Source organism: Zootoca vivipara, chromosome 1 (genome assembly GCF_963506605.1).
Source record: "Zootoca vivipara chromosome 1, rZooViv1.1, whole genome shotgun sequence".
Classification (NCBI taxonomy): Eukaryota; Metazoa; Chordata; class Lepidosauria; order Squamata; family Lacertidae; genus Zootoca; species Zootoca vivipara.
In genome coordinates this window covers 66,249,397-66,274,891 of record NC_083276.1, presented here as the reverse complement: position 1 = coordinate 66,274,891, position 25,495 = coordinate 66,249,397, and the positions used below count along the sequence as shown (strand labels likewise).

Below are 25,495 nucleotides of genomic sequence, written 5' to 3'. Positions count from 1 at the left end.
AGAAGAAACACAAACCTGCTGCCTCCATTCAGAGATATGGTATCACCTGGTGAATCATGTCCACAGATGTTCTCAGTCCCAAGATGGAGGGCAGCTTTTCTTTAATGACTTAGTTATTAATTCATGGAAACATCAGAGGAGACGCTGAAGCAGTTGCAAACCAACCAAATGTGCCCTGACACTAAAAAAGACAGGGAGGAATGTGTGCTCCTTTTAGCTTTTTATATATTCAGAAAAAGCAGTCTATCTTTCCTATATCAGTCAGGAAATGGCCATTGTAAAGGTTAACCTGTAAACTTCAGGTCATGAACACAGCAAAATATACTTGCAGTTCCCCTCTTAATCCAGACACATTCCTGTTCCATCCATGGCAGAAAACACTGCCCTAGGATGGAGGGACCAATTTGGGCCAGAGGGCTGGATCTGAAAAGAGCGAACCCTCCGTGGGCCACCTTGACAGTTAGGCAGGACCTCCCACCTGCTAATCATCAGATACCATATGATGTCAAGCGCAGGAAAGGTAAAGCTGTGGTTGCAAAAAAGCAATGGGGGAACACACCCCAAATTGTCCCTTTGCAGCTGTGGCTTTACCTTCAACACTTTTTTGAATCTGGTGCACTCAGCATGGATCACATACATTTGGGACTGCTCAGGAGCTGCTAAATGTATCTGATCCTTTTATTATTTGATTATTGATATAAACCTCCAAAAGGTATTTTGTATAGTTAAGTTTTTACCTCTATCTTCAGTATGTGTTATTTTATTGCTATGGCTAGTGGCTATCTGATCCTTGGCCAAACGTAGGGTTGCCATAGGTCTGGAATTTCCAGCCTGAAGCAGTATCCGGGCGGAAATCACCAAAATGTCTGGGAAAATCCAGACCTATGGCAACCCATGTCGGCAGTGTCATTTTGGGCGATTTCCCTTAATAATAGCTGCTGCTCCTCCTTTTTAAAATGCTTTTATTAACTTATTATACCAACACCAACACAGACGTCACTCACAAGACAAGCATACAAAACGATATAACTACACATATAGAACAAATGATACAAATGAGAGCCAGTGTGGTGTAGTGGTTAAGAGCGGCAGACTCGTAATCTGGGGGACCGGGTTCGCGTCTCCGCTCCTCCACATGCAGCTGCTGGGTGACCTTGGGCTAGTCACACTTCTCTGAAGTCTCTCAGCCCCACTCACCCCACAGAGTGTTTGTTGTGGGGGAGGAAGGGAAAGGAGAATGTTAGCCGCTTTGAGACTCCTTAGGGTAGTGATAAAGCGGGATATCAAATCCAAACTCTCTCTCACACACACACATATACATCTCCATTTCAATTCTTATTCATTTCTATTTGACTTCCTTTCCCCTCAGTGCGGGTCTGGTTGTATACTTAATTAACTGTTTCTTTCTCAATTCCTCTTCTCTATTTTTCCTCTATATCTTACATTTTTACACCATGTCTTATTTTGGAAAAATTAGTCCAGAGAAGTCCAAGTATTAATTTGAGGGCACTGCTTTTTCAAGTATTCACTATATTTCCCCCATTCTTTTTGAAATTTTCATTTGGATTGGTCTCTAATTGCCTGTGTCAGTTTAGCGAATTCTAAATAATCAAATAACTTATCTTGCCATTCTTTTTTTGTTGGGGTTGTTTCATTTTTCCAATTTTTGGCAATTACAATTCTTGCTGCTTCTGTCACATAAAGAAAACTTCTCTTATTTTCCTTTGCAATATCTGACTCTAATATTCCCAGTAAAAAGGCTTTTCTTTTGGGCCAAACTAAAAAAAAAAAACTAAGAAAAAGCTCTACAACTTTTCTGTCCGGATTTTCACAGTTTGAAATATGGCAAAGGAACACGACAAAGAAAGGTGCCAAATTTGAAGAATGACAGATTCAAACCAGGACTGTAAAAGGGTGTCTTTAATTCAGTGCTGTTTGCCGCCTCATCTTTTCCTGTTGTAAAGGTGGCATTTTGTGACGGTATGCGATGGAACAGGTGGCCATGGCTTGGCTGAAACAACCTTGTGAGCCAAATGTGGAGGGAGGCCTGGTGGTCAATGAGGTTCATGGGACAAGGCTGTCCACTTCTACACTATTCAAAATAGAACCACTTGTTTGGTTCGGGATGTGGGTGGTACTGTGGTCTAAACCACTGAGCCTAGGGCTTGCCAATCAGAAGGTCGGTGGTTTGAATCCCCGCGACAGGGTGAGCTCCCGTTGCTCGGTCCCTGCTCCTGCCAACCTAGCAGTTTGAAAGCACATCAAAGTGCAAGTAGATAAATACCAGCGGGAAGGTAAATGGCGTTTCCGTGCACTGCTCTGATTTCGCCAGAAGCAGATTAGTCATGCTGGCCACATGACCCGGAAAAACAAAAGTTGGCTCCCTCAGCCAGTAAAGCGAGATGAGTGCTGCAACCCCAGAGTAGTTCGCGACTGGACTTAACTGCCAGGGATCCTTTACCTTTACTTGTTTGGTTATCTGGATGCCTGGGCTTTCCCTCCAGATAAGTCACTCAAACAAAACTGGTTTGCATCATATGGTGCATGTGTGTGTGAAGCAATGATTTTAAAAAGGAAAGTGAAAGTGAATTGCAAAAGCTAGCATCTCCAAAGAATTAGGACATAATGATAGTGCGACTTCTCCAGATTGCCAGAGCAGCCAATAGTTATCAACCTGATTGGCTAAACTTTGTACCTTCCAGGTCTTTGGGAAAAAAAAAACACTCTTTCCCATTTGCAAAGTATAGGACAAAGCCCAAGTGGGGAAATGTCCCATTGTGCTCTTCCACACAGCTATGGACTGAGAAGTTAGTGTTTCATGATTTGCATCCCAAGGAAGAGTGGCAGATTTCCCGAGGCAACCTGGGTTGGTCATTCTCTTTTCTGCTTCCAGGAACAAATAGGTGCGAGAGAAACAAAACATCTGCGAAAGAATATGTATTGTCAAGTAGCCTCTTCCCTATTCATGCCTCTCAAATCCCAGGCAGGTTCTTGAAGAGCAGAAGTTGCAGATCCTGATTAATGGCCTTATTGTGCCTTCAGCTGCACCGCTGCTTGTCTCGCCATAAGGAAAACAACAAGTGCAAAGCGTCCACGGCAAAGCCTCGTAAAATAAGATTAACAGGAGCCCAGGGAGGGACACAGAACAAATGGCGCTGCTGTTCAGGAAAGGAACAAAGAGCAGCTTCATTTCAAAGGGGTGGATTGAAGCTCAGCTGTAGCCCACCTTGGCTCAGCTGCCATCGGCAGCATTCCATTTCCCGCAAACAAACTGGATATTAATAAGAAAAGTGCACACTTACAAACCCTTACTTGCTTGCTTGCAGGTGATCATATTCAGCACTGAAAGGAAGGTTTTTAATAACGTTTAAGGAACCAGGCCACAGACTGGTAATAAGGTATGGACTCAATGATTTCAGTGGGACTCAACAGCAGAATCCTATGCACATCTACTCAGAAGTAAATCCTACAGAGTTCAGTAAGACTTGTTTCCAGGCCGGTGTGTATTCCTATGCAGCAGGTGGGGAGGAGAATCCCGTGTCCTCCATGGACCACTTACCTGTCAATCACCTGACATCACTATGACCTAAAAGGAAAGAATCAGCAGCACATGCTCCCGATTCTTTCCTTTCTTCTTTTGCATCCCCACCTTAAATTCGGGGATGCAAAGTAAGAATGCAAACCCCACTTGTAGCAGGGGTGCCACACCACGGGGGGGCGGCACTTGCCACACCCGAGCCACGCCTCTCTCCTGGGAGTGACGCAGTGGCTCGGGCGTCTGCAGGCTCTGCGGTGCCCAAAACTCCGCTGGGCAGTTCCACGTGGAAGCTCTGGTTGGGAGCTCCTGAGTAGAGCCAACCCCTGTACATCCTGCACAATCAACCCCAACAGGCTAAAGCAGGCATCCCCAAACTGTGGCCCTCCAGATGTTTTGGCCTACAACTCCCATGATCCCTAGCTTACAGGACCAGTGGTCAGGGAAGATGGGAATTGTAATCCAAAACATCTGGAGGGCCGAAGTTTGGGGATGCCTGGGCTAAAGGCACCCCATTAGGTGTGCATAACTATGCCCTGGGACGTATGGTACTTATTTTTTTATTTACTTCTAAGCATTTGTCAACCATTTAATGTTTTTTAAATCTCTAAGCCAGGCATAGGCAAACTCAGCCCTCCAGATATTTTGGGACTACAGCTCCCATCACCCCTAGCTAACAGGACCAGTGGTCAGGGATTATGGGAGTTGTAGTCTCAAAACATCTGAAGGGCCGAGTTTGCCTATGCCTGCTCTAAGCAGTGTGCAACAGAGAGCTAATAAAGTATACAAGCCTACTGTAAGATTAAGTGTGCTTTATAAAAGTTAAATTTGTACAAAAGCTGGATAATAATTAAGTGGTGTGTCCTGTTCCCACCCACCTCCACATACCTTGTGACATATAGCACAATCTGCATGTTTCCTGAGATGTGCATCCCACTATGTTCAATGGAGCTCATTCCAATAATCTGGAAGTTAAGTCCCAGAGAGATTGACTTCTAATGATACATGCTTAGAACAGCGGAGTACATGCCACTGAAAGCTACATATTATTTGCTCTTTCAGTATAGTATCTATGTTAGAGTCTATAGCACCCTTTTAAATGGAAGCTAAAGCCACAAAAGAGCACACTTTCATTTCCAGGGAAGACTTTTTAATGTATTTTTAATCTTTTGTTGGAAGCTGCCCAGAGTGGCTGGGGAAACCCAGCCAGATGGGTGGGCTATTTATTATTATTATTATTATTATTATTATTATTATTATTATTATTATTACTATTACATTTCCACTTTAATTTCCCCAGCCTTTTCAGAGTATATGGTAAAGAGATGTACATGGAAGATTATTGTTTGCTGTGGTTGTGAGTCTTTGGAGATCAGAAGAACAGGGGGTGGGGAGAGATCATTTTGAACAATACTTACCTGGTCTTGGATGATTGTTGGTTAGAATCATAGACCTCGAAGGGACTCCAAGGGACACCCAACCCCCTGAAATGCAGGAATCTCAAGTAATGTATCCATGACAGATGATCACCCAACCTCTGCTTAAAAACCTCAAAGGAAGGAGAATCCACCACCTTCTGAGCCAAACAGCTCTTACCGCCATAAAGTTCTTCCTGACGCTTAGTCGGAATCTTCTGTCTTGTGACTTGAATCAAGGAATGTTATGGATTTTTTTGATGTGGTGGATCCAGTAACTGTATCGCAAAGTGAACGTTACCTTCTGGGAAAATGTCTTCATATGAAATGAAAAAAATGTTATTATTATTTAGCATTTCATTCAGGATACTATCATTCAGGTATGCAAGTGTAACTTCTCTTCCTACTCTGTTTCTTTTAAACATGGTTCTGTCTTGCAAGCGCTTCAGCACAAAACCGAACACCCATGATGGTGTTCAACTTGGAAGGAAGAGAAGTCCTCTCCTCACTGAGGAAGCGACAGCCATTCCACATATTAGCCGGTGCGCCACTGCCCCCTGCTGGAAGAGAGGACTCCTACTTCTTCACACAGCACACAGTCAAACTATGGAACTTGGTCCTCCAGGAGGCAGTGATGGCCACCAACTTGAATGGCTTTAAGATGGGACAAATTAATGGATGAGAGGGCTATCAATGGCTACTAGCCATGGTGGCTATGCTCTACCTCCACAGTTGGAAGCAGCAATGCTTCTAAATACCAGTTTCTGGGAACCATGGGAGTGCAGAATGTTCTTGTGCTTGTGTCTTGCTCACTGGTTTCCCACAAGCACCTGGTTGGCTACTGTGAGAGCAGGATACTGGACTAGACGGGCCACTGGCCTGATTCAACAGACTATCATTACGTTCTTAACTCCCTAACAGAAGCTTATAAATTTTGGCAAGGCTCCTGTTTTCTGTAAACTCTTCTTGTGAGCAACACTGCTTTTTCTTGGAAATAAAAGATGACAGTGAGAAGAGGAGATAAAGAATAAAGACTACCAAGCCTAAATGAGCGAAGAAGATGACTTTTCAGGTTTGGACACAATGCTTCCTTGTGTTAAGCTGCTAGGAACCTTTCTGATCCAATTCTACCCTGTATTTTCTTGTCTGGCTGCAGCACTGCTAATTTTGACCTTTGTTCTGCATTCCAGCCGCTCAGACTCTGGTTTGAGCTTTTCTTGGGGTATTTACACACTGTGTGGCTGGTGTTGGTAGCTAACCAAAAATGTGTGGTCACAAGGACTCTGCCTCTTATAAGGAATGGGGCCTTATAAGCCTCTGACCTCAGATTGCAAGCTCAGAGGCATGGAGAGGGTTGGGAGAATGTTTCTGCGGTCTCTGGGCATTAAGGAATAGCTCTTGCTCTCCTCTTGAGCTTGGAGCTGGGATGGGGGAATCTTCTACGTGGGGCTACCCTGAAGATGACCTGGAAACTACAACTAATCCAGAATGCGGCAGCTAGACTGGTGACTGGGAGCAGCCACCAAGACCATATAACACCGGTCCTGAAAGACCTACATTGGCTCCCAGTACGTTTCCGAGCACAATTCAAAGTGTTGGTGCTGACCTTTAAAGTCCTAAACGGCCTCGGCCCAGTATACCTGAAGGGGCGTCTCCACCCCCATTATTCTGCCCCGACACTGAGGTCTAGCGCCGAGGGCCTTCTGGCGGTTCCCTCATTGCGAGAAGTGAGGTTACAGGGAACTAGGCAAAGGGCCTACTCGGTAGTGGCTCCCACACTGTGGAACGCCCTCCCACCAGATGTCAAATAGAAAAACAACTATCTGACTTTTAGAGGATATCTGAAGGCAGCCCTGTTTAGGGAGGTTTTTAATGTTTGCAGTTTTATCGTGTTTTTAATATTCTGTTGGGAGCTGCCCAGAGTGGCAGGGGAAACCCAGCCAGATGGATAGGGGGTATAAATTTTAATAATAATAATAATAATAATAATAATAATAATAATAATAATAATAATTCCTTCTAGTCAGTGTAAGGGCATCTGCTTTCCACACAGAAGGATCAAACCCCAGCATCTCCAGGTAGGGTTGGGAGGGACTCAGTTTCAGAAATCTTGGAGAACAGTTCCCACAGCCAGTGGTACCTCGGGTTATGAACTTAATTCGTTCCAGAGGTCTGTTCTTAACCCGAAACCGTTCTTAACCTGAGGCACGCTTTCGCTAATGGGGCCTCCTGCTGCTGCCGCCGCCGCGCAATTTTCATTCTCATCCTGGGGCAAAGTTCTTAACCCGAGGTACTACTTCCGGATTAGCGGAGTTTGTAACCCAAAGCGTTTGTAACCCGAGGTACCACAGTACTGAGCTGGACAGAGCAAAGGTCTGACTCAGTATGAGGCAGCTTCCTTTTCCTATATTCATAGTGCCTTGGGAGTGCTCCAAGTTCCTCAGCAGCATAGTGTAAAAATGGCAACCTCAGTTCTCCTCTCAAGCTTGGGATTGAGGACACACACCACACACACACATACCATAGAGAACAGAACTCCTGGAACAACCCCCCCCCCCCATGGTCCCCAGCTGCAGAGCCCTTACATTCCTTCAGAAGCACATCTTAACCACTGGGAGGACATCCTACCCCTCCCCTTAATTTTTTTAAAAATCTCTCAGTACATTCCTGCTCAATGCCTTTAATCCTGATCATCTCAAGGTCATCTCGTTTCCCTCAGCACTCTGTGCTCTTGCATGCACCTGGAATTTCCTCCCTGCCAGGTATCTATCCCAGATCTACTTCATTAAAGCTGTCTTGAGGACTTCTGTGAACTGACCAGAGTCGGCTGCTGCCTGACATGCACCTCAGCAGCCCTACATAAACCATTTGGGAGCGTCTGCTGCAGGCCTAATTCTGCACATGGCCTTCTTCCTCTTGCTCCTCCTTCAACATTTGCTAAGCTTTGGATTTGGTGCGACAGCTTGGTTCTTCCATGAGCTACTGTAGCTGCTATATGTTAGCTGCTTCACAAATTATAGTAAATACAGTGGCACAATACAGTGACACAATGGTAGAGATGGGGGAGAAAATGGGAGTCTGTTTACACATAAAGGGAAATCTCTATTTCCTAAGCGAGACAGCTGAAACACTGAATGCTCCCCGTGGCAACGTTTTGTCGCCAGTTCCAGATGTGTTCTATAAAACCAATTACAGAGTGGCAGATTAATAGAGGTTCTCCAGTGTGATGTAACTGGGATCTTAGCAGCTGTCACCAAGTTAAACACCAGTCCTAAATCAACACCTCCATATGAATTGCTCGGGGGGGGGGGGACCCAGAAGAAAATACTCTCAGATCTTATAAAATGGAGATGGGGGACCATTTTCAGTAGAATGACCAAGTTCCGCTTTCGACAAACTTCCAAGGGCCATGTGGCAGTGGAGGGCGGGGCCAGAGACAAAAGTGGGAAGGGCAACGAAATGTGAATCTTACCTTTGAAAAGTAGGCAAGTTTCCACACCCTTGCACACCCCTCTCTAGCCTCCATCCCGGACTCATTGTTTATGGAAGATAATCTTAAGAAGAAGAAGGAGAAGAAGAAGAAGAAGAAGAAGAAGAAGAAGAAGAGGAAGAAACCTTGTACTATATACACGTATGCTATATATATATATATATATATATATATATATATATATATATATATGCAGATGTATTATGCTTTTGAAGAAACCCTTCCAAGTGAAAACCTAGCATGACCAAACCAATAAAATATGCCTAAGCCTGCACACAGCCTACAGCGATCACGGTGGAGTCGTAATGAAGCAACTCGTACGTCACGGACGAGCACTTAATTAACCCACTTAATGTGCTTCCCTTGCAAACTCCAACTGCCCCAACACTTTAACAAGCTTCCAAATGCTAGTTCTTTGCCGTCAGGCCATGGAGGTGTTCAGCCCTCTTCCCTGGCACACAAAGCACAGTCTACCAAATGGATGCCACGCTACAGCTCAGTGCCACACAGCGAGCAGAGCGATGCTTTATAGTTGAGCGAAGCTCGCCCCAACATGCTGGGTTTGCATGCGGGACGGTATCCTCGTGGGGGAACAACCACCTCAGAAAGCAGGCTATCGGGCAGGGGTATGGGCAGTCTCTCCCTGCGGCTTCTTCTTCCCACACTGCTCTGCTAGCAGGTTCGATCTAAAGGGTAGCCTAAGGCAGCCTTCCCAACCTGGTGCCCTTCCGCAGTTGCTGGACTATAACTTCCATCATGCCTGAGCATTAGCCATGCTGGCTGGGGCTGGTGGCTGTTGTAGTTCAATGTACTTGGAAGTCACTGGGGTTGGAGAAGGCTGTCCTAATGGCTCCCGATGCGGCTTGTGGTTAAAGCTAAGCAGGGCTGCCTGGTTACTCCCTCTGAGTTTCTCCTAGGTTAAAAAAAGGGGGGGATAAAAATGTAATTAATAAGGTGCATGAAGAAAAACATTGCTGGGGTGATGCAGAATGACCCTGGGAGAGTATTTGACTGACAATGCTCTGATATCATGGAGAGCTAACTCATCAGAAGTGCTTTTTTCTGGAAATGTTTTTATTATTATACGACACAATTGTTGTTGTTGTTGTTGTTGTTGTTGTTAAAAAGAACACCCACGTGCCCATTTTATTTGGTACTCCAAATCTATGCTTACAGCACAACGTTTACTGGGAAGTACTGGTAAGTCCTACTATGCTCTCTGTGGGGCTGAGTTTCCTGTTAGTATGCCTAGCAGGACTGTAGCCTAATTCTTCTCTTCTTCAAGCCCTGGCAGCAAGGAAGGATTTTAATAACACTTAACAAGTTTTACTGTTCGCTTGTGCATTTTAATCTGCAAAGTGCTTTGGCACCCATGAACTCCTTTTAATTACAGGGTCGGGGACTTTATTGAAACGGAAGAAATGTGGTCTCATTTTGGCCTTTTGCTTTGAAGTTTTGTTTCCCACCTTCTTTCTTTTGGAGGCTGTAGGATGTCAGGATAGCAGCATTTCCATCTCTCCCTCCCCCAACATCTGGCAAGCCATTTGATCCAATTGCTTAGGTGGGGACCTTTCTGTTTTCCAGGGAGGAGAGAGAATTTGCCTGAAAGGGGGGAAATCAGTAAGAGGGAGATAGTCTTGGATCAAACAGTACAGCTGCTCAGATAGACAGACACAGAGAAAAGTGTGGGGGGGAGAGGAGAGAACCACGTGATAGGAAAGGAAAAAGGCGGCAGCAAAGGAAGGGCAGTGTCAGACTCCCAGCCAGAGCCGATTGTGACACACACAGAAGCGCTACTGGAAGCAGCAACAGAAGCAGCAAGCAGGAGGAGCTGCAACTCTGGAAGTTGGCAGTTTCCCGGGACTCCCCTGGCTGAGCTTACGCGCCGTGTGTGTCGGAGGGAGAGAGAGAGAGAGTGACGGGAAGGGAAAAGATTGCAAAGCTTCAAAAGGAGGCGAGCCTGTGCCTTACGCGGCCAGCGGAGGACTTGGATCATGGAGAGCCCCAAACTGGAATCCATTTAGCCAAGAGGAGGAGCAGACGGCGTCGGGCAGGGAGAGAAGAGTCGAGAGGCTGGAGCCATGGCTCGGCTGGGCTCGCGGGCCGTCCGACTTGGCCCGCCGCGGCTCCCTTGAGCGCTTCTATGGGGGAATCCCCCGCTCGGCGGGAGTAGCCGCGGGCCCCAGCAGCTCCAAGCCCCCAGCGCAGGCGCGCCCTGATGGAGCCGGAGGGAAGGAAGATCTCGGTGTGGATCTGCCAGGAGGAGAAGCTGATCTCGGGGCTTTCCAAGCGCACCACTTGCTCGGATGTGGTGCGGGTGCTTCTGGAGGACAGCAAGCAGAGCCGACGGCGGAGGCAACAGCAACAGCAGCAGCTAGCATCGCTGCAGGAGTGCGGCGGGGGGATGCTGTCGGGGGCCCCGCAGTCTTACTGCATCGTGGAGAAGTGGCGCGGCTTTGAGCGGATCCTGCCCAACAAGACCAAGATCCTGCGGCTCTGGGCCGCCTGGGGAGACGAGCAGGAGAACGTGCGCTTCGTGCTGGTGCGCAGCGAGGCGTCGCTACCTAACACGGGCCCGCGCAGCGCCGAGGCCCGCGTGGTGCCCAGCAAGGAGAGCCCCTGCCAGCATGGCTTGGCCACGGCGGCGGCGCGGGCCAGCCTGGCGCTGACCCAGGAGCGGCAGCGGCGCGTGGTGCGCAAGGCCTTCCGCAAGCTGGCCAAGATCAACAAGCGCAAGGGGCAGCCGCCGCAGCCCGACGAGCCGCCGGCCAAGGAGGCGCCGGCGGCCGAGAGGATGGAGACGCTGGTGCATCTCGTGCTGTCGCAGGACCACACCATCCGGCAGCAGGTGAAGCGCCTCCGCGATCTCGATCGCGAGATCGACCGCTTCGAGGCCAAGATCCACTTCGACCGCATGAAGCGCCACGGCGTCAATTATGTGCAGGACACTTACCTGGTGGACGGCGGCGGCGACACGGAGGTCCCCGACGGCGGGGAGGAAAAGGAAGGGGAACCCCAGGGAGGAGTGGACGCGGCGACCCTCGACGGCGACTTGGAGGAGTACGCCCGGAAGTGCGAGGAGGTGGCGCTGCTGCAGGAACAGTGGCGCCGCCAGGAGGATCTGCTGGAGCACTTGGCCGGGGAGATCCAGGAGGAGCTGAACGAGCGCTGGATGAAGCGGCGGCGGGAGGAACTGGCGGCCGCCAAGGGCTCCAGCGCCAGCCTTTCCGAGACGGACTGCAACACCACCGAGCTGGTGGGCGGCGGCGGCGAGCTGCACGTGGAGCAGGAGCGCGTCAAGACGCAGCTGAGCACCAGCCTCTACATCGGGCTGCGCCTCAGCACCGACCTGGAGGCCGTCAAGGCCGACCTGGACTCGACGCAGCGCGCCTGGGCCGACAAGGAGAGCGAGCTGCAGCGCCTCCTCGACACCATCCGCTCCCTCGACGTCCAAGAGGAGGCGGGCGGCGAGGTCGGGGAGGAGGCGCCCCCGTCTCTCCAGCTCCCCGAAGACGACGACGGTGGCCAGCTTCCACCCGACCCGGCCCCGATCACCGCGGAGGTGTGGAGGGAGCAGGCTGCGCGCGGTTTGCGCAAAGACTGCGACGACAACGACGAGGATTCCGACACGGGCTTGAGCTCCATGCACAGCCAGGACTCGGACTCGCTGCCCGTTTGCGAATCCCTGGTATAGCGGCGGCCTCCCCCCCCCCCATGTCATCTCAGGGACCGCAGAGTTGGCCTTTCCCTCGGGTTTTAATTATTATTATTATTTGTTTGTTTTTTGCTCAGACGGGGAGTTCCTGGATCTCTCCGCTTTCCCCTCCCAACAAAGATCTATTTTTCAAAACGACTCGACGAGGCGCATGCTTTCATTCTGATAAAATATAATAATAAAACTCATGTTTGTAGTTAATTTGTGGTCACCGGGAATCATAACATACGTTTGTGCACCCAAAAACATGGCTTCTTTTTTTTCTGAATTAAAAAGGATCTCATCCTATAGGTATTGTTTTTCAAACAAAAAGTTCGAAGGAAAGACATCAGCTGCGTTTTGATGCCCACTGACTGCAGAGGATGTGCTGGGTTCTCTGAAGGAATACTTCTGGGAAAGGGAGATTATATTGTATCATAGCCGTTTGAGTGCATCTTAATTGCGGCTTTGACATTGAAACGTGTTAAAGCGAGTCCCTGGCAGGCAGATTTCAGGCTGTCTCCTTCCTACTTTTATCTTTTAAAGAAGAAAGAGGGGGGTACAGTATCTGCATTTCATTTAATATTGGAACAACCTCTTTCCTTAAAATTCATGCCTTTTTATTTCACATCAAAGATTTTTGAATGGGAAGTTCTGCTCCTTCAGTTCTGCATTGTAAACATGGGACAGTGTGCATTTCTTTATAGAATTCATTTGATTTATGTTTTCCACTTGAAACAGAACACTTAGCACCTTGATCTTCTTTCCTTTCTTCAAAGGCAGCTGTGTAACTTGCCATGGAATAATTAGTTTGCTCCTTTGATGATAAATAATAATAAGGACAGACACAGCAGCAACACTGGGTGATTAATAACTCGCTCACAAGTATGTACTGTATGCTGTCAGAGTGTTTTGGAATAGATTCCAGTTGATGTCCTGATGCCATTAACAGCAATAGATATCATACGCATGTGTACATGGGGTCATGCGGGGGTGGGGGTGGGTAATTTAAATGCTAATAATAAACCACTGAAGGCAAACGAAACTAAACCAAACCGCAAAAAAATGCAGCATCTGCTCCTCTTGGAAATGGATGATGGATGCAGAAGACCTAATGCAATTTGCTCCAAACCAACAGAAGACTTTTGGAAACACCAATATGTCTAGCAAGCCCATTTCCCCATAAGCAACCCCCAAACAATAGAATAATTGTACATTTTAAATAAAATGGACTTAAATTAGGTCTTAGCCTAAGCCAAAGTAATCCATCAGTGGTCATTAAGTCAATGCTGCATAAGAACCTGCCCATCCCACACGCCGGTGCCTTAATTGAGCTATTGCCCTGCTACCTTGAATAATGTTTCAGTAACAATGGAACAATATCTTGCTACCCCTTCTGTAATATCCACAGCTGAGCAATATTACGTCACATTTATTTCATTCCTTTAAAACGCCCTTCATCCTCTTTCCATTTCAAGGCACTTATATCACAAATGCAAATCAACCACAATGAAATTAATATTTAAAAACCATTCACCCCCCCCCCCAATCAAGACTAAGCCTTAACCAGTTAAAATGCCCAGGAGAGCTTAAATGTTTTAGCCAAAAAGAATAGAGATTTCAGTGTAAATGCTAGGTGCACCTCTTTTGGGATGGTGTTCCATAACATGGTGCCATATCTATAAAAATAAAAAAGCCCTCTTACATGTATAATTCTGAAAAAGATTATACTCAGAGGAGAGTCTCATCAGAAGATCTGAAAGCCCTGGCAGGTTCCTAAAGAAAGAGACTCTCCCTCATATATCTGGACCCCCTAAGCATTTCAGGTTTTAAAGGTAAGTACCAACACCCTGAATTGGACTGAAATTTAACTTGTCCTTTAAGGTTGACAATCAGCTGCTCTTCTGTAGCAATTGAAACTTCTGAGTCATCTTCTGGAGCAGCCCCATTTATAATGCATTATGGTTGTCCAACTGGGCAAACTAGTTAGGGGTGTACTCTTGGTTAAGAGTCTGAAAAGGGGGAATGAAAAACCTTCAAATAATTTTTCAAAGTTTCAGAATTGGGGAACCAACAGTGCTAATTCCATTGGTGTCAAAGGATGTTTTCCACCTGTGGCGAAGTGCAGCTTGCTTGGGAGTGATTGGTTGGGAACTGGGAGGTGAAGGAAAGAGCAGGCCTGATTGGGCCTCTGTGGTTGCTATTTAAAAACATATGTTTGCAGACTGGCACTATTGGGAAGTCACAGCATGCAGGTACGAAGTTGCTAACCTCACTGTTAGCCTCACAGACTGTGACCATGACCTAAAGACCAACTTCAGGCATGCATGCCCACCGACTTTCCCCTCTTTGAACCCTATTCTATGCAGTATTTTGAATTCCACTCAGTTTCAAAAGACCTTTGAGTAGGTACTTTTTGATAAATGTAAGTTTAAAGCATCTTTGGTCCTATGGAGCCAGGTCTACATCCAGTAAGTGTCTTGTCATATTTGTGCGACCGTGTTCCACCTGCTAGTGGCAACAATTGTGCTGTCTGGAAAGTAAATGGGATATCCCTGAGATTGGAAACCTTCAAGCATTCCTTTCTCAATATCATTAACATTACATGGAGGAAGATGTTGGGACAAGCTTTTCTCATCTCATCCCTGCTGTCACACCACTTGTGCCAGTGGCAGACTTGGGTACTATGGCACCTTGTGTGAGGCCAAAATTTGGCGTGTAGACCCCCCCTCCAGCCCTTACACTGCCTTCTCAAAGGCCGGTAAGGAGGGATCCAGCTTTGGGAAGGAGGTGTGATGGATCTAGCAAGGTCTTAGAGCCCTCCCAGCTACTTTTCAAAGCTGGGAAAACGCTAACTAGGCTTTAGGAAGGAGGACTTTAGGACCCTGTCAGAGCCTCAAACTTCATTCCCAAAGCCCAGTGCCTTGGAGAGACTCCCCCTTGGCTCAGTCCCCAATGCATGTGCACCACTCACAGTCCTAATCTCTCCCTTCCATGGCCCTCCACAAGTTGAGGAGGACTGCAGCTGGGGTCTGCTCCACACCTGTAAGGTAGGCTTCACACTGCAGACAACCAGTGGAGAGCAATGGAGGGGGTGGGAGTGACCATGCTCCCACTTTGTCTTGCATGGAGTGTTAACTTTCTTGGAGGAAGGAACACCCAAAGAAGTGTTTGGTGCTCCCTCAAATGAATATTGGTAGGTAGGAGCTATAAGGTGGAGGGAAAGTGTGTTCATTATTTCGCTCAAACATGGGCCAAAAAGGGGAGAAAGAAACATCGTTCGCAGTGTCTTTTTGACATTTAGTTCAAATCAGGAGCACAGACCAGAATAAATTAATATGGTGACCATTAGAATGGGCGTATCTGTCAGTTGTAGCTCGTCTCAGTTTCTTATTTTCCACCCTTTAATTCCATTTATCCACATTTCAGCGTCCATTTGCATAAAAGCTCATCAGCATCTTAATGTGAATATCTCCCCATATGCATTTTTATATCCAATCTTGCCTGATATACACATTTCGCAAAGCAAAATATTCCCTTAATATAATGTATTTTTGAATGCTATTTTCACAGACACATGCGTTTTTATGCACACTTTATCCTAGTTGTAAACTGCTTTGAGGTTTTTTTTACAATCAAGTGATGTTTAATTTTTATTAAATAAATGAATAAAATAAAGAATAGTATATGTATTTTTGAACACATTAGTTGGCTTGAGAACTGCATTGCAAAAGTCAGAAAATTGCGAATTTTGAAGGATGGCATCTTTAACTGTGAACTGAATTGAGTTGCTTGCCCATCTGCATGCTGACAAAAAGGACCTTTAAGAATGCAGCAGAATGTAGCATTTTCAACTGTTTCGGTAACGCTTTATTGTATTATCAGTACCTGGTGTTTTCAGTTAAATAGTCATCCTCTGCCGCTGAACATTTCCTAAAAAGATACAGTCTGTATTTACCATACTGATGTTTATGTTGTTGTTGTTTAGTCGTTTAGTCATGTTCGACTCTTCGTGACCCCATGGACCATAGCACGCCAGGCACTCCTGTCTTCCACTGCCTCCCACAGTTTGGTCAGACTCATGTTTGTAGCTTCGAGAACACTGTCCAACCATCTCGTCCTCTGTTGTCCCCTTCTCCTTGTGCCCTCCATCTTTTCCAACATCAGGGTCTTTTCCAGGGAGTCTTCTCTCGTCATGAGGTGGCCAAAGTATTGGAGCCTCAGCTTCAGGATCTGTCCTTCCAGTGAGCACTCAGGGCTGATTTCCTTCAGAATGGATAGGTTTGATCTTCTTGCAGTCCATGGGACACTCAAGAGTCTCCTCCAGCACCATAATTCAAAAGCATCAATTCTTCGGCAATCAGCCTTCTTTATTTATGTTTATGTATTATGTTTATGTAGTAAACCATAATTAGACACTTTTAAAACATATCATTTATTTGTATCAGTATCAGTATCAAACTTTATTTCGGTCATAAACCAGCACAATTCCTTTCTATAGATTGGTAGGTATCCACAGGCACCAGTAACATCTACCTTCAAGGGTAAAAACTAAGGATTCCATCCTTTACAGCAGTAGACATATAACTGAACTTCAAGTACAATTGTGCAGCTTTCAACTAACAAATTTCAAGGCAAGCTATTAATAACACATTGGATATTGTTTTTATCCATTTGTAGTTTTGCAAAATATTTACTTACTATATTATTAAGAAAGCAATTGAATTACAGGGGGAAATGGTGTCTTTAGAATGCTAAAATTCTGATTTGAACAGCACAATCCTACTGTATGCAATGGGGCTTACTCCCATGTAGGACTTCTGAGCTATACAGTACATACCTTCTTAGGAGTTAGTCCGATTGATGTCTGTGTGATTTATATCTCCAAGTAAATATTAACAAGATCGGCCTGCAAGATTGCAAATTGTGAACTTGGTTACTAGGAAGTTGGTTTCAATGAAACTTACTTCTGAATAAACATAGTTAGTATTGGGCCATTCATTACTTAGCGAAGGAAGGAAGGAAAGGAAAGATCAAAGGCCCTCTCACTTGCTTTGGCTGGTAGTGTATCAGATTCAGTTTACACAGCTGACTACGCAAAAGAGGAGAACAGCAGAGAGGCATGTCAGTTGTATCTGGAGAAATAGCACATGTGAATTTAGCCTCAAGAATATGACACAGAACGCACAGAGTTGAATAATGTCATAGTGAGACCTATGCACTGGCAATTCTGTTTGTAGCAGGCACAGTGCTGGAATCATTCTAGAGTTGAAATCCTGCTCTTCCTCAGTAGCCCTGGGCAAATCGCGAGCCATTCCCTGCAGTTGTAGCATGAGGCATGTCAAGGTGAGCTCATGGCATACGGCCAATCAAAGACTGAACCAAACTAACATGGTCATGGAAGGCATTGTGGAATATAAGATGATGAGCATCATCCTCATAAATAATTAAGGTCAAAGGAGAGAAATACTCACGTGACTAGATTAGGCCCATAGCCTTTACTGAACCATGTGTGGGTTTGTTTTTGTTTTTGATTTTTTTAAGTGCTTATGGAGAACTCAGTTGGAGGATGGAGACCATTTTGGTTTGTTGCATGCTTATAACTTGTTATGTACTAAGCTTGGATCCTAGAACAATAGGCAAGTAGGATCCTAGAATGCAACAACTGATTGGCTTGCAGGAGAAGACCAATCAGGCTCCAGTAGGGAAGCAGAATCAGCGAATCAGACAGGACTCATTGTGTAAATAATGTATATAAAAGCCCAAGGTTTGGGGGGCATTTCTATCACTGTGTTACAAGCTGCAATAAAGGGCATGAAGTCAATACAGGACTCCGAGTATATTTCATAACTATTTACAGACATAATGGGCAGGTAAGGAAAGTGGTTGTGGATAGCGTCTATTTTTCACTGAGCTTTCGTAAACTCTCCCCTTGGCTACACTACCAAGCACATAAAAAACCCACATGACAGAAATAAGAATCAGCTACCACAGAATGTGCCATACTGTGCTGTTGATATACATCTTTGGTGTATTGTGAAATGTGAGACAAAATGTACCAATGATAAGGAACTAAAAGTTGGGAAGCCAGAAGCTCGGATTGCAGGTGAAAGCATTTGAGTAGCCGTGGCTCTGTCTGCAGGTACAAAACGTCTGCATTTGAGACAGGGTAGCCCTTTGCATTGTATTATGGGATAGCCCACACTTGAAATAGGAGAGGAGAACAGTATGTCAAGAAATAATCTGAGCGGTAACGCAGGTTTGAAGTTTCAATTGTTTCCGTATTACTTAGCTGCTGTGCCTGTATTTATTATCTCCTCTCCCCACACTCCAATAGCCATTTCCATTTGCTTGAGAAGTGTAATCCCTTATGTAAGTGTCATTGTGCTTATTTCAGCATGCAGAGCTTAACTTTATTCACAGTAGGTTTTGCCAGATGTCTGCTGCCCTAAACCCTGACTCAGATCTTCAGGCAATTTGGAGATGGATAAGCATACAAAACTGAAGGGAGGCTGGGAGGGAACAATCTGAGGGTTTTCTTCTGTTTGTTTGTTTTTTGCCTCTGGATAATTCCAGGCTATTGTGGTATTTATGTTTCCTTAAACAGTGGTTTCCAAACTTTCTGAATACAGTGGTACCTCGGTTTGCAACCGCAATCCGTTCCGCGGAGCCGGTCGCTCCCCGAATCGGTTGCTCGCCGAAAGCATGCTTCTGTGCGTGCACAAAGTGCTGATAGAGCACTTCTGCGCATGCACACACTGCGCAGATTGCTTCTGCACATCCGAGTGCCGCGGAACCCGGATGTAAACACTTCCGGGTCCATGGTGGTCGGAAACCAAAGCGGTCACAAATGGAGGTGGTTGCAAACCGAGTTTTGACTGTATCCTTTTCATATTACCCTATCTACTGAATAACTTGTGAGCCATTTCAGGGAACCCTTGCATGCTGAAGGGCTTTCACATGGAAGATGGAGCAAGTTTGCTTTCTGCTGCTCCAGAAGGTAAGGCCTGGACCAATGGATTCAAATCACAATAATGAAGATTCAGACTAAACATTAGGAAGAGCTTTCTGGTGCTTAAAACTGTTTGACAGTGGAATGAACTACCTTGGAAGATGGCAGGCTCTCCTTTATTTGAAGTTTCCCAGCAGAAATTGGATGGTCATCTGTCAAGGATTCTTTAGATGTTCTTCCTGCATTGCAGGGACTTGGGCTAGTTGACCCTTTGGGTCCCTTCCACCTCTACAAGTCTATGATTCTAAAGCAGGCTTGGGGAACCAGTTGCTGGACTACAACTTCCATCATCCCTGAGCATCGGCCATGCTGGCTGAGGATGATGGAAGTCATAGTATAGCAACAACCAGAAGACCTCATTCATCCCGTAGAAGATTCTGAAGCCTATTCTAGAGGGTGCACTGCATACCTGTTGGAGCTGATCAAGCACTTTCATGGAGCTCTGGATGGAAAGGAGTTGTGGTGTCTTCTGAGGAAAGTTGTCTGGTTTCATCAACCTTCTTATAAATAACTCTCCCTGATACGTGCCCATGATTTCTCAGAGCACAGTTTGAAAACCACTGTACTAAAGAAATGAGATGGAGAATGGATAGAGGCAACTGTTGAATACCAGCTCTTGGTGAGCAACAGTGAGAGAGGGCTATTGCTTTCATGCCTTGCTTGTGGGCTTCCTGGAGGCATCTAAATGACCACAGTGGGAAGCAGGATGCTTGACTAGATACATTATTTTTTTAATCTTATCTAGCAAGACTCATTTTATGTTCTTATGTCCTGCATGGTTGTTATGAGAATGAAAGTAGGTTGTGCCACGTCTGGTATCCTGAGGTCTTTTTGGAGGAAGGGCAGGGCAGAGCAGAGTTAACCGACAGATAAAGAACCAGCTTCCTCTTATCAGCTTAGAAAGGGAGCACGGCTTCAGGTGGATGCAATCAATCCCAAAGGGTTGCTCCATGGCAGCTGGAAAGAAAGGCCAGCTAGGGCTTGATTCAAGACAGCACCCTGGGCAGGTGTCCCTCTTGCCCAGTTGGCAGTCTAAGCCTAATTCTAGGGGTCTGACTCTTGCATCTGGCATTTTAGAACCACAGTTTACATGCAGGCATACTTGTCTCACAATGCTATAAAAAGAAGGTAGGAAAGATCAAAGAGCTTTTTGTGCTAGACCATGATTAGTACCTTTCCCAGCTTCTTGTCTCATTTATTCTTCCTTTATTAGGTACCAAGCCAAGCTAAAAAGGAGTGGAAGGTTTCACTTGAGGACAGAAGTTGGCAAAGTGTTGTTCTGTCCCAGGTTAACTGAGTGCTACACTGAAAAATAGGATGGAAAAGCAGGATCCTGTCTTTCTGCTTATTCTTTCGCTGTTTGTTAACACGTGAAAAAGTAGACGAAAGCTGTGGGAAAGGAACACAAATGAGCCTTGGTGCCTTAGACTTATGCATATTGATAGAGAACATGCACTAATCTAGCTGCTTTCAACACAGGAAAACTAAAGTTTCAGAATCCTATCAACATGAGTCTGACCAAACTGCGGGAGGCAGTGGAAGAAACGAGTGCCTGGTGTGCTCTGGTCCATGGGGTCACGAAGAGTTGGACATTACTAAATGACTAAACAACAACAACGCACGTGAGATCAGGTCAATGTTTTAGTCAGCATCCTCCTTAAAATGGTACTGTATTCCAAACCTGTGAGACAGGAAATGTGTGATGATGCATCAATAACTCTATGACTACTCTAGTTTAATTTTAAAAGAGGAAGAAAATGCTCTTCTGGCTTTAGAAGAGCAAGTAGAGACAAAACAGACTTTATACATGGGAGTCCCATTGAGAAATACCTTTTGAACCATTTTTTAAAATTAATTTTGAAGATATATTAGGATTTGAAAGAAGATACTGCTTTGTTGAATTTACAACAAAGCTTATTTGCAAGCTTATACAATGCTTGAACTTGAGTGAAATGCTTTGGGTTTTTAAAAATTATAACATCCACCTCATTCAAAAACCATATCTTCACCTACAAAACTTGCTCACTTATTATTATTATTTTATTACATATATATCCCACTTTTCCTCCAAGGTGCTCAAGTGGCATACTGTACATGGTTTTACCATTTTACCATCACAACAACCCTGTGAGGCAATCAGCCTAAGAGACTGTGATGGGCCCAAGGTCACCCAGTGAGTTTCATGGCTAGCAGGGATTTGAACCCTAATCCAACACACTAACCACTACACCAAACTGGTTTGTGGCAATGTGTGTCAAACATAATAATGCTGATAGCACAGGTAGATAAGGGATGGTTATGAATAGTTTAGAATGGTGACATATGTTGCATTTGCGTGTGAAGACCTTTAAACCTTCCCCTAAAATAAATTCACACAAGACTCAAATTTTGGTTTGGATTTTGGAAGAATTTAGGCCACAACTTTATTGATTACAGCAAGTGAGTGGTTGCATAGGCTCTGGTTCGACTAGCTCCCTGCACCGTGGCAGGTAGCGCTGACCCAGAGCTCCATCATAGGTCAACTTGGGGTGAACACCTGGAATGGCAGAAAGCCAGGGACATGCTATGTCCACCACCCAGATGTCCCCCTGGACTCAGGCACGGGCACAACCCCTCACAGGGTTGACCAAACCATTGAGTCCCTGGATTCCTTTAAGAGGAATACCCCTTCGCCCAGGGATGGCAAGAGTGTTCCCCCACCCCTATCACCTGAACCTGAGCCTATCCACAACCTTACAAGTTGTGACGATTTGCTAGGTGGCAGGCGAAACCCAAATGGCACCAGCCAATCAGCCAAGTGGGGAAAATTCCTGCCGTGCCCCTGTTCCAACGACAGATGACACATGACGGCATAGCAAGGTCAAGTGTGCAAGCCCTAAATATAGGGAGAGGTGGGCGGGTGTTCCGATGCACTGACCAAAAGAGAAAGCTCAGGGTCAAATGCATTGGCATATATAGGTTCCTTTATCCATTTTGGCTAGCGTCCCCATTGGTCAGAATGAACCCAGCATCAAGGGACCTACCAATACGGTGTTGTGGCTGACCAAACCTGGTTTGGTTGCCAGGTCTCACCGCAACACATGCCCTCTTTGAGGGAGGACCCGATTTCTTGGGCTACCCACTGAAACCCATTTGGGCCTTCTATTTGGGCTGGGTGGGCGTATGGCCTCACAGGCCATACGAGGAGGCCAGGTTTAGACCCACAGGATGGAGGCTCCCCACTACAACAAGGCTCCTTTCTGGTCGGCAATCTTGGGATCAAATTCAACTACTCAGTTTCATTAGCAGAAACCCGTTGCAAGGACTCCTGCTAGTACCTCTCCTAATCCCATGCCTATTTACAAATCTGCTGTGGGGGGTTGGAGCAACCATCAGAACAGAGTGGGGGGGGGGAGGGAAAACTATTTCATTGGGCAAGCAGAAATGGAACCGTCTCCTTAAGGCTATATTGAATTCCGCTCCTCAACACCTGAAGCTGCATAGGAGGAGTCCGTCCTATAGCTCCTTCCCACACTAGTATTTCTCCAGCCACACAATTATTCTGCTCCTGGCAGCATTCCTAAAAGCGATCACTAGCTGACTAAAAGCAACAACTGCCACAGCTAGTGGTGTAAATAGGCTTTAAATATTTGTGCTATAATAAGCCAATACACGGATGTGACATCACATTAGAAGTGATATGCTTTCTCTACAAGCTGCCATCACGAATGATTACCACGTTGACATGCAGCGTATAGCACCCAAATGGGACAGCCCATCCAGTGTAGGGGCTTTACAGTTTTGCTTTGAAGCGAGGATCTTCAGAAAGAGCATTTTTGAATCTCAGGGAATGTGCACAGATGTTACTGTTTGCCAACAGGTCATTTTAATATGAACTTTGGCTAAATGAACTTAGAAGCTTAGTCCCAGGGCGGGACTTTCAGCAAAAAAAATTGAGGTCAATATGGAGCATAACTGAAATAACATCTAGTGTGAACTATGGAGAATGAGTTTAGAAATGCCCATTACATAATACTTTGTGATGTTTTTTTTTTGAAAGCTTTACACATAGCCTTTATTTTTGTAAGGACCAGTTAGGGAGGCAACCGATTTCACACATGCCACTTAAAGGGCTCTTGAGCATCTCTCAGGCTGTGGATGTGCTTGTACAAAAGGAAGAGATGCAGATTTATTTTAAGCATCTTTGCCAAGTTTTTTAAATAAATGGGTGACCATGCAGGAACATGGATTTGCAACTGCATTTCAACATGCCTAGGGGGGAGGGGACGACATCTCCGGTTAACACAGATACTTTGCATTTAGTATTTTCTCCACTGGCCATTTTCCTGTAAAGTTGTGCACATTTAGGGGCAGCTTTTTCACATTTTAACCTTTCTCTGCTGGGCAGTTTCTGTTTCATCAGTTATCTGTCTGTCTGTCTTGATCTATCATCTATCATCTATCTATCCATCTAGTCAAATTTAACAAAGAAGAAAGCAAAAACAAATATAGCTTTTAAAAAAGAAAAGAAAAGAAAAATACAATAACAACACACACGGCCAGCTCACAGCCACCAGTACTTCCCTCTAAAACTAAACATACAAAGTCCATATAAAACCCTCAGATGTTCAAATCGATATCCACGCAAAATAGGCATTTATAAAAATTACATTCAAATACAGCAAGCTGTTACCCTTCTTTTCTTCCCCAGTGCTAACCCTAAGCAAAATCCTGTGCCAGCGTACTTGTGAGTAAGCCCCCTTAAACACGAATGGATGAAAACTTCTGGGTAGACATGTGTCCCATTGGTCTACAAGTTACGGTAACTATCATCTGGCTTGAATACCACCCCATTGTTCTCTTGACCTTTGCATACTCCTCTTCCCATATACAGGACCCTCTCTCCTTTCCTTCACATCCTTTCCAAGTCATGTCACATCTCCAGGACCTTTTTCCAGTTTAGTTAAAACTAATTCTCCTTGACGGCACCATATCAAGACATGATCTTCATATGCCATTATTCTCTATATTCTTATTAGCTGCAAGTGTAAGCTTAAAACTTCACCAAGATTGAGAGCAAAAGCTTGACGAGGCCTTCAATCCTTCTTCTAGTGAGCCAAGTTCCATGGCCTGCTTAAAAAAAAGTAAAGAGATGCCAAAATGTTACAGTATATAAATACTGTGTTCTACGTGCAAAAGACTATGCAAAAGCCTTTGACTGTGTTGACCACAGCAAACTATGGGAAAGATTGAGGGCACAAGGAGAAGGGGACGACAGAGGATGAGATGGTTGGACAGTGTTCTCAAAGCTACCAACATGAGTCTGACCAAACTGCAGGAGGCAGTGCAAGACAGGAGTGCCTGGCGTGCTATGGTCCATGGGGTCACGAAGAGTCGGACACGACTAAACGACTAAGCAACAACAATACGCAGCATAATATTTTTGCACCTTATTTATAGCAATAGCAATGTCACCATTGGAGTCTGCAGAAATAAGCCTCTTTCCTGACAGATGTTCTGGAATAAGCTATGTTTTGCCCAAGATAATGAGCTCTTTTCTGAAGAGAATCGGCAGGCAATTTTCTGCCCTGCACTTTGGTGTTACTGCTGGCTTTTAACTTTGAGTGTTAATAATGGGCCTTTGATGGGCTCTCTGCAGAGGAGGAATAGTTGGGAAGTGAGGCATGTCTTGAGAACCAGACTGACTTACTGCAGACAGGTCTAGGCTAGGAATCATGAGGCTGGAATTCTTATTTCCTGCTCTGCCACTGACCTGAAATTTGACCTTGGGCATGTCCCTTAATCTATTTTATGAGCACAGGGATATTCCAATCAATTCATTTAGCTATACAATGAGAATAATAGTAATCTTCTTTCCAATCGATACCACCAGATGTGGAACTCTGTAGTTAAGCAATATTGCCACACGATCTGTAGATGATAGATGTGGAGCCATTCCCTAATGAATCTGGGAGAGGTAGATAGCTTACTGATGATAGCATTTCTGTAACTGTGACTCACATGAAGAGCTTTTTTTGTATCTCTGAAGCATAGTATCATCATTTCAACCAGCTGCAGAGTTAGCATGGCATAATTATTTGGTTACTTAGTTTATTATCTATAAAAGATGTACTTTTCATCAGTAGAATTCTGGTTCAAAGCAGCTTTAGGTTAGTAGCTGTAAGGAAGTGATCTAATCTGTCTTCCAATTCAGATAAGATATAATACTTTTGTTTTAATATCTTAATGCACAATTGTTTTCATGAAAGCGGGCAACCTGGTATGTATTTAATAACTGCAATTCCAGATTTTATTTTTAAAGTTAAACATTTTAAATATCTACTGACCCCAATAGCTCTAATTCAGCAAG

At 45.2% G+C, this 25,495-nt stretch overlaps 1 protein-coding gene and 1 long non-coding RNA gene across 2 annotated transcripts; both read left to right on the top strand.

Annotated features, from left to right (window-relative positions):
• The first annotated feature begins 10,206 nt into the window (after positions 1 to 10,206).
• RASSF10 (Ras association domain family member 10) lies at positions 10,207 to 13,121 on the top strand. Its single transcript, XM_035118742.2, has one exon. It carries the CDS (start codon positions 10,659 to 10,661, stop codon positions 12,132 to 12,134), a length of 1,476 nt encoding a protein of 491 aa, XP_034974633.2. The 5' UTR covers positions 10,207 to 10,658; the 3' UTR covers positions 12,135 to 13,121.
• A 4,823-nt stretch (positions 13,122 to 17,944) lies between these two features.
• On the top strand, positions 17,945 to 24,362 carry LOC132592285 (uncharacterized). Its single transcript, XR_009557722.1, has 3 exons — positions 17,945 to 18,007; positions 20,626 to 20,778; positions 23,837 to 24,362. It is a non-coding gene; the product is annotated as an uncharacterized LOC132592285 (long non-coding RNA).
• The last annotated feature ends 1,133 nt before the right edge of the window (positions 24,363 to 25,495 follow it).